Source organism: Carassius auratus, unplaced genomic scaffold (genome assembly GCF_003368295.1).
Source record: "Carassius auratus strain Wakin unplaced genomic scaffold, ASM336829v1 scaf_tig00022552, whole genome shotgun sequence".
NCBI classification, from domain to species: Eukaryota; Metazoa; Chordata; class Actinopteri; order Cypriniformes; family Cyprinidae; genus Carassius; species Carassius auratus.
The window spans coordinates 24,458-37,385 of record NW_020525195.1 but is presented as its reverse complement, the minus strand read 5'-3'; the positions used below and the strand labels follow the sequence as shown (position 1 = coordinate 37,385).

Below are 12,928 nucleotides of genomic sequence, written 5' to 3'. Positions count from 1 at the left end.
ATATTATTTATTAAAGCTGGAATCTAAATGGGGATAGGCAGGCAAACGGGAGATCAACAACACTACTAAAAATAAAAATGAGTCCAAAAAAATTGTGTCCAATTAATTTTGAGAGGATAGGTTATACCACAATCTGACTCATCCCAAAACTTTTTGAATAAGAGCAAGGGAGACATTAGGTGTAGGTATCCCTCGAGGATGATTCATTTAGAGACAGCATTGTCTCACGGTCCACAGAATTTGAAAAATATGATGTATACTTTAGGAGGAAGAACACTTAGTTCCTCCTCAGTGCATTCAAAGCGGGTCCCATGTCACAATGCCACGTATTGATCCAAAACAAACCAATCAATTTCACTCAGGCTTGAATTAAAAAGACTAGGTGAATGAGTTCCCATGTGGTTTCTCTTCAGTGTGTTTTTTATGTCAACGCTAAAAGAAGCTGGTTCATAAATGAACACTGAATAGAGCCATACAACAACGTTCTCAGATGGAAACACTCTATTAAAAAAAAAATACTTTCAAAGGAAAAAATGCCAACAGAAACAACTTAAATGCATCAAATCTACACACAAAGACCACCTGTGTCTGCCCCGACAGAAAGTGACCTTCACCTATATAACAATCATGTCTGCTGCTGAATGAATCATACTCGCGGATACAGTAAAAAACATCTTCCAAAAGATGGAAAGATTTTTGGCCAATTACAAGTTTTTTTTATTTTTACTTTTCCCCCACTAAGATCTTAATGCACGTACTGTAGCAACTCACACTTTGGAATAAATCTGAAGGTGGCAAAAAAAGGGAAATGACAAAAAGTAAAAAAAATTGTTAAAAATGAATTGGCCATTGTTTTGTCTAGTTTTGGCCTCAGACTCATCCTGAGAAGAATCAAGTAAACAACATGAATCTGCTGTATCATTATTATAAAACAAATAAAACAACATTTTGCTGATCTTTTCCACTTTTCTATATTCAGTGCCTATGTCAAAATGGTTCTAAATGGGAAAACATGGACTTCTCTGTTTCTTAAACCTTTAACTCTGACTCAAGAAATAAAATAAAAATGTGTACTATCTCCCCTATAATTACCCAAAGACAACACTTCTGTCATTTATTGTATTGTGTCACTTTAATAAGCGAGTTTTATTGTTCTTTAATAGGTATTGATCTACTCATTCATCATTTGGAAGATGCACCATGCACCATAAAAAGTCAATAATGGTCAATACCAAACAGAGCTGCAGTATGACCAGGCTATAAAAGCAGCACTTCACTGGTACTGTAAGTGAAGGTTTCTGTGTCTGCAAGTTAACTGGTTGAATGGTTCATTAAGAAAATAGACCAAAATGAATTAATTGAAGGAAAGCACAAACATTAAATTAATCAACAGGTTAATCAGCTAACGCAGTTTTTAATGAAATGATTGAGAAGTTTTAGCATTAACTTGTGATTAACATCAATTTCTGTATCTGTTACTTACAGTTATACAGTTCACAAAAGGAATAAGACAGCAGCCTGATAAATTATGGATCAGTAAAAGTGAAGCTATTGTAAGACACAGAATAGAACTCAGAGAAAATGTATATATATATATATATATATACACCCACATGAAAAACAACATTTTATGCTTGATTTGAATAAATTATAACATAAATAATGAAAGGTACAATGCTTATCAAGCAGGATTAAGATTATTTTTCACTCGCTATAGACTAATCCATTTTATAGCTGATGCTACTCCCTGCTTTATCTGATATGCATATTGTTATGATTATCAGAAAGACATAGATTAAAATCAGCTAAATTTTATACACTGCATTTATACAAACATGTTTCTTCAACAAAACCAGCACCTGAAAGCTTGTGTAAATTTATTGAAGGTGATGTTTACTCTTGGCTGTTAGTGTAAGCTTTGTTTGTCATGTAAGGTTGACGCCAACACTCACACATTAATCAACGTGTGCAAACACCCACGTGCAATATATCCATCCTCACACATTATTCCAATGGACCTCCGGCTTTGTCAAAAGCCACAGAGATCCCATAAAGCAAATCCAGAATGCCACATTAATCCTTGGTATTAAACAACGGACAGACTTTCATCATTCTGAAAAGCATTATCTGTCCTTTCCCATTCAAGAGAGAGCCTTGTACTGTGCTTTAACTGAAAATCCATCAGAAATGCGAGGGACTTAAGTAAAAGAAATTGCTCTTAAGTGGTATTTCACCATCAGCACTGGAACAGTATGGTTCATTTGCGACAGTGCCATTTGAAATGAACTATACAGGATGTTGGACTATATTAAGCTTTCCAATCATAGCTTAAAAATCAAAGTTTCATTTCAAAAGACACTATAGGAAATGGCATAGGAAATAATATATCACCTCACGGGAAGTGGAAATCAAGTCAGCGCTCACTTCAGGCCACCTGAATAGAACAAGAAATCTGGATATAATAAATGTGATTTAAAAAAGGTTTCAATGTTGCACTGACCTTGAACTGTCATCACCTCACATTCATACTGTAAATATACCTGATTACATTTATTATGATATTAATCACTGCAAACATCAAATAGTTATCTAATTTGCTTAATTTTGAAAAATGAATTATACTATAAGGTTGCACTTTATTTCAAGGTTCCCTTAATACAGTGTAGTTATACAAATATAAATATACACAGAGTAATATTAATTTATGACATGTACTTATTAGACTTTGGTTAATTTATTTTTTTGTATTTAAGCATAATTGACTGCTATTAATATAGTACTTTTAACATATGTAACAAAGACACTGTAAAATAAAGTGTAAGCTAATATAACCTTATTTTAATTTAATTGGTCACACTTAAGTATGCCTCAATAAACTCCTTATTTGCTACTTATTAATTCCTTGCATGGTTGTTAAAATTAGGTATGGGGTTGGGTTAAGGGATCTAAAATATGGTCATGCAAAATAAGGCATTAATATGAAATTGAGTGAAGTGACATGACATACAGCCAAGCATGGTGATCTATACTCAGAATTCATGCTCTGCTTTTAACCCATCCAAAGTGCACACACACACACACACAGCAGTGAACACACATACACTCAGAGCAGTGGGCAGCCATTTATGCTGCTGCGCCAAGGGAGCAGTTGGGGGTTCGGTGCCTTGCTCAAAGGCAACTAAGTCGTGGGATTGCCAGCCCGAAACTCGAACCTACAACCTTAGGATTAGGAGTCAATCTCTCTAACCACCAGGCCACGACTTCCCCCTAAGTATGTACTTTATATGTACCAATAAAGCCAATATGCTTATAATAAAATTACAATATATATTTGATTGTTATTTATAGAGTAGTTTACATCATTTTATCTATAACATAAAACTTGATCTGAATCAATCTGACTCAAGTTTGATGCCTTTTCTGGCCATTCCAAATAAACAGATTTTATCAATTGACAGATATCCCCTCCTCAGTGTGTACCAAGCATTTAGGAATCCTGTCAATCAGATTGCAGCTATATTATCCTTGTACTAGATCCAGTGTGGTGAGAATTCATACACATCTCAGTACAGCAGAGCTAAAAGTCTACAAACCAGGGCTCAGACTCTGTTCTTTTTCATTTAACTGAGCTCTGTTGCTAAAAAAAACACTTGCTAATCAAATGATGAGGATCCATCAGAAGGGCTTCAGTTTTTGGCTGTGGGGAGTCATATAAGCAATGGAATGCATGACTGATCCACTTTCAGCGAAAGATCATGGAATATGATTACATTTATATTCAGCTCTCAAATGTGGCCACCTTCACACTCGGCTGCATATGAAACAAGCAGCTTTGCTAGATGATTGAATTAACTAATGCTTTGTGATATATACAATCCCCAGGCACTAAAAAAAAAAGAACATTGAAATACTGTGCCTCATTAATCAAACGTTCATTAATTAAGCAATACTGAAAGGACTGAATGACATAACAAGAGTAAGACTTAAGCCTACACTTTAATTTAACGCTGAGGTTTAGCACCTTCATGAATACTTTGATATATAATAAACCTTACACATTCAGAAGCAGACCATGACTATATATATATATATATGTATATATATATATATATATATATATATATATATATATATATATATATATATATATAAACTACACTTAAAGAGAAAGATAATGCAAAAATTATATTGAAATATCCTATGATTAACCTTTTTTGTTGAATCACTGAAGTTTTAAAAAAGTTTTAAAAACTTTTATGATGTTTTTTTTTAGATTTTACGATTAAAAGTGTAGATCTGGGGAAATGACAAAATCTATAAATAAAAGATATTTTAAAAATTAGCAGAAAATAAAGTGACCTTATTAAAGTGAACTTTACCTAACTTTACCTGTTTGATTTAATAAAAATCAACCCCTGAGAGCCTGCTAGCTAGGAACCACTTTGACCAGAATCATCTACAGTTCCATATTACCATGAATAAGCAGTTAAAAAAATAATAATAAATAAATAAATGAATGAATAAATAAAATCTTACATTATTACAGCTGTTCATTCCTAAAGCATTCAGTGTTCAGTGTGTTCAGAAATAACAGATTGCAATCCAGAACTCCTCACAGCAGATGTGCTCTCTTTTTCAGCCCTCTTTCATCAACGGACCCAAGAAACCTTTTATCCTTCAGCACAGAGGCTGTATTTCCATTATATGGAATGGACATTGGTTTCCATTAGATTGTACCTGATGTGCATTGCACATGGACATTTTTGCAAATCTAGACATATCTACAACATTGCAGACTTTGACTAATGTTACCTAGAGTATTTAATAAGTTAATGTCTGGAATTCAGAAGTCGGAGGCTACTGGTATAAATAAAATGCTTTTATTTTGCCTTTACAAATTATAATGTAAATTATAACAATGAAAATATATTTTACATGTTATTTTTATATTCTTGTTTTAAATTTTTGTAATGTAATTATAAGTGGTGGGCCGTTATCGGCGTTAACATGCTGCGTTAACGTGAGACTCTTATCGGGCGATGAAAAAAATATCGCCGTTAATCTATTCTCAAAGTTGGGTTGGGAGCTGGGTCTATACTAAGCAAGCTATGATGACTTTCACCTTGATATTTTATATAACTGACTCGCTGAGGCCAGCCTAAATAGATGCTCAGGACAGTTGACGGGCCACTGCTGGGCATCGTCATGAAAGCTTATCTTTTTCACATATTTTTAAGCCTTACCGCTTGTCGCTTTAAACATTAAAGCATCCAAACACAAGACACGGAAAAGTTGAACAGAGTAGCTGGTTACTCGCTAGTGATGGGAAGTTCGATTCTTTTCCGCGAACCGGTTCTTTCGGACGGTTCGATTCAATAAACCGGTTGAAAAAACCGGTTCATCGGTTCTTTCACGCTCGACGTAATGACGTCATTGGCGATGACGTAATGGCGTCACGTCTATCAAACATTCAAATATATAAAGTCAGTAATCATAACTTTAGTCAGTTAAAACCTCATAATCATGAAAAGTTTACATTTGAGTTTTGCAACAACACCTAAATACAGTAACAGCAATAATGTGCATATGAGGATTTAAGTCTTGAAGATATAAAGTAAATAAATTAGGTGTCATCAGTGCAGAAACCATGATCCACTTACTAAACATAATCCATTGCGATGTATTTGTTATTAAATTAACTTACGTTTCGCCAGATTGCCCTTCATCCAAGCCCTCAAAATACCCGCTCATAACTACTAGTACAGAATCAGAATCAATCACCAAAAGAATCCCTTCGGTTCAGAGACATGCTGTGAGTCAGTTGGCTTCACGCTGAATCGCGCATGCGCAGTATCATCAGTTCATCGGTTCTCAATTCGGACGCGTCCGACAGAAACAATTCTCGGTTGACTGTACTGATGATCCGAAAACCGATGCAACCGGTTCTTGACTCGAGAACGAGAATCGCTCTAACCGGCACGTGCTGCAGTTCAGTGTCATCAGCTGCTCTACTCGTGTTCATGTTCTGTTTACTACAAAATCAATTTGTGAATGTCATCATATAAATACAGTACAGATATCTCATAAATCATCCCTTATTCCTATTAAACATAAGAGTCTTTAGAGTCTTAATTATTGTCCAACTTCCCTGAAAACACATTTGGCCTATACATTATATACAATATACAGATTGGAAACATTAATCTAAAAAAATTATAAAAAAAAAAAATCAAAATAAAATATAGTTACTTTATCACACTTTCCGATGTTTAACAAAATACTTACAAAATTACACGCATGCGCAGTATCATCAGTTCATCGGTTCTCAATTCGGACGCGTCCGACAGAAACGATTCTCGGTTGAGTGTACTGGTGATCCGAAAACCGAAGCAACCGGTTCTTGACTCGAGAACGAGAATCAGCTCATCGGTTCTCAAATCGGACGCGTCCGACAGAAACGATTCTCGGTTGAGTGTACTGGTGATCCGAACACCGAAGCAACCGGTTCTTGACTCGAGAACGAGAACTGCTCCAGCAGTGGGCGTGTTTGTTCATTATCTGGCTCGGCTCGGTGTTCATCTTCAGTTCGGTCTTCACAGCATTTCATTCAGTGTACTGTTTGAGTAAATGGATTACCCCGGGAAATTGGTTTATTCTGACTCAGAGGGAGTGTCAGTCACGTTAAAAAAGTTAACAGCTTAAGTAATTTGTGGATTTATGCTTATTGGAGACGTGAACCGTTTCAAACGATTCAGTTCGATTTGGTGAACTGGTTCAACCGGTTCACTAAGAAGAACCGGTTAAATTGAACGATTCGTTCACGAATCGGCCATCACTATTACTCGCGCTGTGTTCGGTGCGGAGAGAGAGAGAGACGCGTATCACTGACAGCGACACTGAACCGAGCTCTCTTCTGCAAAGTTCTCCTCGAAGTCCCTCCTGCACCTGAACGAACAAATATAAATCGCAGTTTGAACAAACAAAAAGATGTGAAAGAGCCCAATTCAGTACTCGCGTTGTTCTGGTGTTCAGGGCTCACGCAGAGACAGTCTCAAAACACTTGAACATCGAATTTGTTTCTTTTTGCTCTTGTGCCGACAAATACAAACAAAATATGTCAAAATATCCCCCTTGGAAATTATGCTCGAAAAAACGGTCAGTTATTTCTAAAGTAAAAGTAAACAGTTGAGGAAAAAAATGGGATGTGTATTATATTGGATGCGTTCATCGTCTCTTAAAGTGACCGCACCTAATTTAGCTACTGGCTGCTGTAATGTTAATCCAAGAAAATGAAAATGAAAATCCCTCACTGCTCTTGACTGAATTACTTAGTTTTAACAGTAAAACCAAAAATTATTCAGACACCTGATATATTTTTTTATATATATAGCAAAACTGTAATAATGTGAGAAATGTTGAAGGTGTCTGAATAAATGTAGGTTTGATTGTATATTTCATTTTTACATTGAAGACTATCCAGTGCTATTTTACATTTAATTATTTGGTTTCTGTACCTTGACACCTACAAACTTGAAAAAAACTGAAACATTGTGTAAATAGCACAAATAAATAAAAATAAACTAACATACAAATTAAACAATTTCAAACAGGGCCCACTGGTACAACCTTCACCAGGGGCCCTGCTGACCCCAGCTACGGCCCTGCTCACGCCTGTTTCACACATACTCCGTCTGCAGTGCGAATGCAGTCCGTGTGCGTTACGTATGTGGTGCAGCATGGACTCGATGTGCTTTCACACAGGATGCGTTTGCAGTTCGCTACTCGGTACGTAAACGATCGCTGCACTGCTGCAGACGCAACGCTCCTGGAATGCAACTGGAATCCGTTAACATGGGTGCGTAAAAACATATGCAACGCATACACACTGCAGACGGATTATGTGTGAAACAGGTGTAAGGTTGTTTGCACCTTGTGCAATGTGGAATTAGTTTACAGCTTTTTCAAGCACTTTGTGATGCATTTTGGAAACAGGAGATGAGCCCCTGGTCTAATGCACCACCGAGTATAAAGTGTTTTAATTCTACAATATAAGGTGTAAAAACGTCTAAGTGCTGCCCTCTTCAGGTTGAACGGTGGCTACTGCAGTTGATTTTTCCTATTGGATGTTGGGGTGGCAAGTGACGTAAGCAGTGGCAGGTGACGTAAGCAGTTTCCAGCTCACCACGCCCCTTGGTACGAGCTACCATGCCCCTGGCAGTATAAAACCATCTTGTTCCATCATAATCACTGTAGTGAGTCAGGAGTTTGAATTGCGAGTATTGAAAACGATCAGGAAATACTATTATAGCATCTGTTTAGCATATCAATTATATAGTTATTTAGATCTTCAAGTTAGCATAGATTTATCTGTATTTAGTACAGTGGTCAGGATGGTACGGAGGTGTGTTGCTAGTTGCGACAGCACTGCTGGACTGCATAGTTTTCCAGCAGACATTAAAATTAGGCGCCAGTGATTGCATGCACTTGGCCTGGAAGACCGTGAGTTCCCGCCTAGAGCTGGAGTGTGCAAACTGCATTTTACACGGGATTGCTTCTCCAACGCAATGGAGGTTGAGATGACCACAGCTCGCGCTGAAAAGCGACGCGATGCGGGAGTTAAGACCGCAGTTTGAGCCAGTTGATATAATTGATATAAACAAACACCTCGACATCCTCCACTTCAGATGTAGTAGGTGAGAAAAGTCCTTTACTTCAAATGATGGCTCTGTTGCAAAGCTACTTTACAGTCATTACAGTCACTCTCCATTTTAGCGACTCGGACAGCAGCTGTCAATCAATCCGTCACTGCGGGTCTCAGGTTCACGCCACTCTCGCTCAGCCCCGCCCTAAGTTCGTCCCCTCTATCTCCGCTGTGATCTTCCCACTTTTCAGCATTTTTCAAATATTGTCAGTGGGTGGAGTCAGGCTCTGACCAGGGGTTTAGTTACACTTTAACTACTGAACCTTCTGTTATAATAGGTCATAAGAAAACTGTAGTAACTGGTTCTTGATTTATGTCTTATTAAGATATTAATCAAAAGTTAAAGTGACAAAATTTATAAATTAGTATATAAATATATATATACTTTGCACTAAGACATCCTTTGTATAACAGGTTAATGCAAGTCTGCTGAACTTGGTATGCTGCCAGACTTTGAATGAGTTTAATTAATAGTTTCTGGTGTGATGTGGCTAAGACAGAATTATCAGATAAACAAGTGTGACCTAATGGTAGTACATACTCAATCAATGTGTCTGATTTGCCTTCTAATGAATTAGCCATTCCATCCACTCAAAGCAGCGGTTCTGCATCTAAAATGTAACCCACAGTCGGTAATTGTACTGCATTCTGCAAACAAGTTATTGATGTTGTCGTACACTGATGGCAACATACCATTAAAATGCTGTTTGCTACAGGGGAAAATTGGTTTTATTGTACTTTCTGCCAATTAATGGCTTATTTTAGAGTTATCATTTTCCCAAGCTCATCACTTTGCGTTGAGAAGTGTAATATCAAAGAAACGACTCCAGTGAGTATGTGGGAGTTTAAGATTAGCTTCTGAACAACTTCAGACACTAAAGTGCCTCAAAACTTTTAGTTTTACAGCGTTGTGACAGCCTATGACAGCCCATGACTGAGGCTGACAAAATGACAAAAGACACTCTGCACTTTTCTTCAAGAGTTACTGCTGTTGCTTAATGCCTTGAAGTTCATCAAAGGTTTTGAGGGCGATTTCAACTTACCCTCATGATGATCAGAGAAGTGTCGGAAGTAATTTGGACAAGGAATAACCACATGTTCCCCAACTTTGGCTGATGGCCAGCAAGCAATAATATCCCACATCCCTTTGCAGCCTGGCAAAAGAATAAAGAACAATGCTTAGCATTAACCCAATATTTTATAACTTGTACAAAACTTGTACAAAAACATAAAACATCATAAGGATTAGAGTATAATTATATATTATTTTATTAATTATATATATATATATATATATATATATATATATATATATATATATATATATATATATATATACACACACACACACAGTGGTGCCCAAAATTGTTAGAACACCTGACAGATATGAATATATTGACCTTTTTTGCCTCCAAAGCATGATTTCATTTCATAATGTTCATGACACATGCAGATGGTTGCTCTGAGCACAACAAATAGCAGATGAAGTTAGTTTGTGCTCTCTTTTTTATCCACTTTTAACTTTAATATTTGGTATGTCCATCTTTTGCAGCAATAACAGCAGTACATATATCTGGCAATATACAGTATTTCCTTAGAACTTCAACACTAATGTTATCCCATGCATTCTGCATCTCAAGCCAAGGGCTTTCCTCTGAATGTACAATAGATCTGTCCAGATTATTTTCCAACTCACCCCAAATTTGCAATAGTTTGTTTTATGAGTACTGTAATGGCCAATTCAACAAAAATAACTGAAACTTACAGTCTTTCTGGAATAACATGAAGAAACAGAACAAACTGAGGTGTTTCCAAGATGCTTCAAGAAACCTACCTGCAAAGCTACCTGAAAAACTATGCACAAGTGTACCTAGGGCAAAAGCCGTTTTAAACGCAAAGGATGGTCACCAAATGTTGATTTAATTTAGTTAATAGAAATTAATTGATAAAGAAAATCCATTTATGACATTATTTTTGCTAGCATCCTAATTTTACAGCATTTTTACAAAAGTGCCTAAAACTTTAAACAGTACTGTGGTGTTATAGGTAAGTTTCTTGAAGCATTTTGGAGCAAGTCTGTCTAAATTCGTTCTGTTTCTTCATGTTATTCCAGACAGACTGATGATGATGAGATCTGATCTCTGTGTGGAGCATTGGCTGCTATCAGGCTCCTTGTGCAAACAAAAATCTCACTGGATTATTACAGTTAATGGCAAAATGAATGTCTGAAAATATGAACTAATATTTCCAACTGACACACTACAACAAAAGATAGAAATACCTGACTTAAAACCAATTTTTTTAGCTGGTGAAAATACTAGTGTTCTAATAATTTTGGCCACGACTGTGTAATGATAAATTCATGAGTATGAAAATTAAAATTTAATGTAGCAAATAATTGAAAAGAACATCATTTTGCATTTTTTATATACAGTATGTGTATATGTACTGTATATGTTTATATTTTTACTTTTTTGTCATTTTCTTTTACAAAAACTGTATACATACTGTATGTATTCTAGCATTTATTTGCTACATTAAAGTGTTATTTTCATGCACAAAACTAATTAGTTATTATACAGAAAGATGCCTCCAATGGTCCAGCCAAATACTAATTTGACAGCACTAACTTCCTGCAGAAAAATTATACAAATGTGTCACTAGTTCATCTCCCTTGTGTTTTCATTAGTCTACCCTGTCTAAATTTAACTGGGGTTTATTTAAAAGTAACATGAGGACTCTAAAACTCCCACTTTCCTCATCCTTCAGTCGGACACCTGTGTTCACAATAAACTGAGATATGGTATCAGCTTATTGCTTTACCCATAATATTTTGAATATTTACGATGCTCCTCATGCCCCAGAATGCATCTGTCTGATTCATGAGGCGAGGTGAGCTGGCTCTTGATTGTGAATGTGGAGAACTGACAGCTAGTTTATCTTGTTCATCCTCTCCGAGCTACAGAGGAATGTTCCAGAGGCAAGTGGCCTGTTTAAAAATCCACCTCATTCAGACACTAGATATATGGATGTGAGAATGGGTCAGCACACAGACTGTAGACATGTAAATTCAATCATCACAGGATTGCAGTTTAAATTGAAGTCCGGCTGCTGAAAGCTCTTTATGGTTAAACACACTGACTATGGAACTCTGAAAGGAAAATGTACTGTAGATGCCTTGACTACTAATACTGGATTGGTCAGCATTTGGATAAAAAAAAACAGCAAAGGTAAGCTCTACAGGTTTAGTTCCACTTCAAATGCAGTTGATGAATTGGACTGTTTTAAAAATGTGGAAAGAAATAAACATAAAAAAATAAATAAAAAAAAAAACGAATTTTCTTTAAGGGATAAAGGAAGTGTTAATCTGTGTCTCAATGTTTAGACTGAGTGATTGAATCTAAGGGAAGGCATGTGATTGCATCTTAAATGAGTTCGGCAGTGTATATGGAGGCATTTTTACCTAAATTATGGGGCAAGGGAAGGGTATTTTCACTATAGGATACATTGGTTTTGCAAAGTGCCCTCCGTGAACATTATACAATCCAAAGAAAAGTTCATCCCACTTAATGTCTTCCAAAACATGGCTGCCAATACACTATAGCTCATCTACCAGTGTACCTACAGATGGGTTGTGGGTTGAAGGCATCGTATTTCCCAAATATGAACTCTTTCAGGTTTAGCTCTTGCATTACTTTACAGTACACTGTGTATGTTTGCTTTGTAAATAAGTGGTAAGTGAATGACATCTATACCGTATACCATACATTTCAGTTTTACAGAGCTCAAAATGTAAAACTTCTGATGCAGTTTGGTGGTAGTTTTTGAACCATGCTCAACATTACACCAAATTCATACTTTTGTTATTTCCATTTTATTCAACATCCTACACATTGAGACAGAATCAATTTCTGATTACAATAACTACCAAAAAGTACCAGCAGACTTTTAAAGATGTACAGGTGCATCTCAATAAATTATAATGTCATGGAAAAGTTTATTTATTTCAGGGATTCAACTCAAATTGTGAAACTCGTGTATCAATTCAGTGCACACAGACTGAAATAGTTCAAGTCTTTGGTTCTTTTAATTGTGATGATTTTGGCTCACATTTAACAAAAACCCACCAATTCAGTCCTATCAATTAGTGCCGAAATGTTCTTTGTCTAAGAAAACATTTTAAAATCCACAGCTTTATTATTTTATTCTGTAGCTCAACTGGTGCTA

The 12,928-nt window shown here is 36.2% G+C and overlaps 1 protein-coding gene across 1 annotated transcript in view; it reads right to left on the bottom strand.

Annotated features, from left to right (window-relative positions):
* Positions 1-12,928, bottom strand: part of LOC113077410 (vasoactive intestinal polypeptide receptor-like) — a 49,975-nt gene that overhangs the window by 18,842 nt on the left and 18,205 nt on the right. Inside the window, exon 3 of the mRNA XM_026249820.1 lies at positions 9,745-9,855. Coding sequence (XP_026105605.1) covers positions 9,745-9,855 — 111 coding nt within the window. The remainder of the gene's footprint in view (positions 1-9,744; positions 9,856-12,928) is intronic.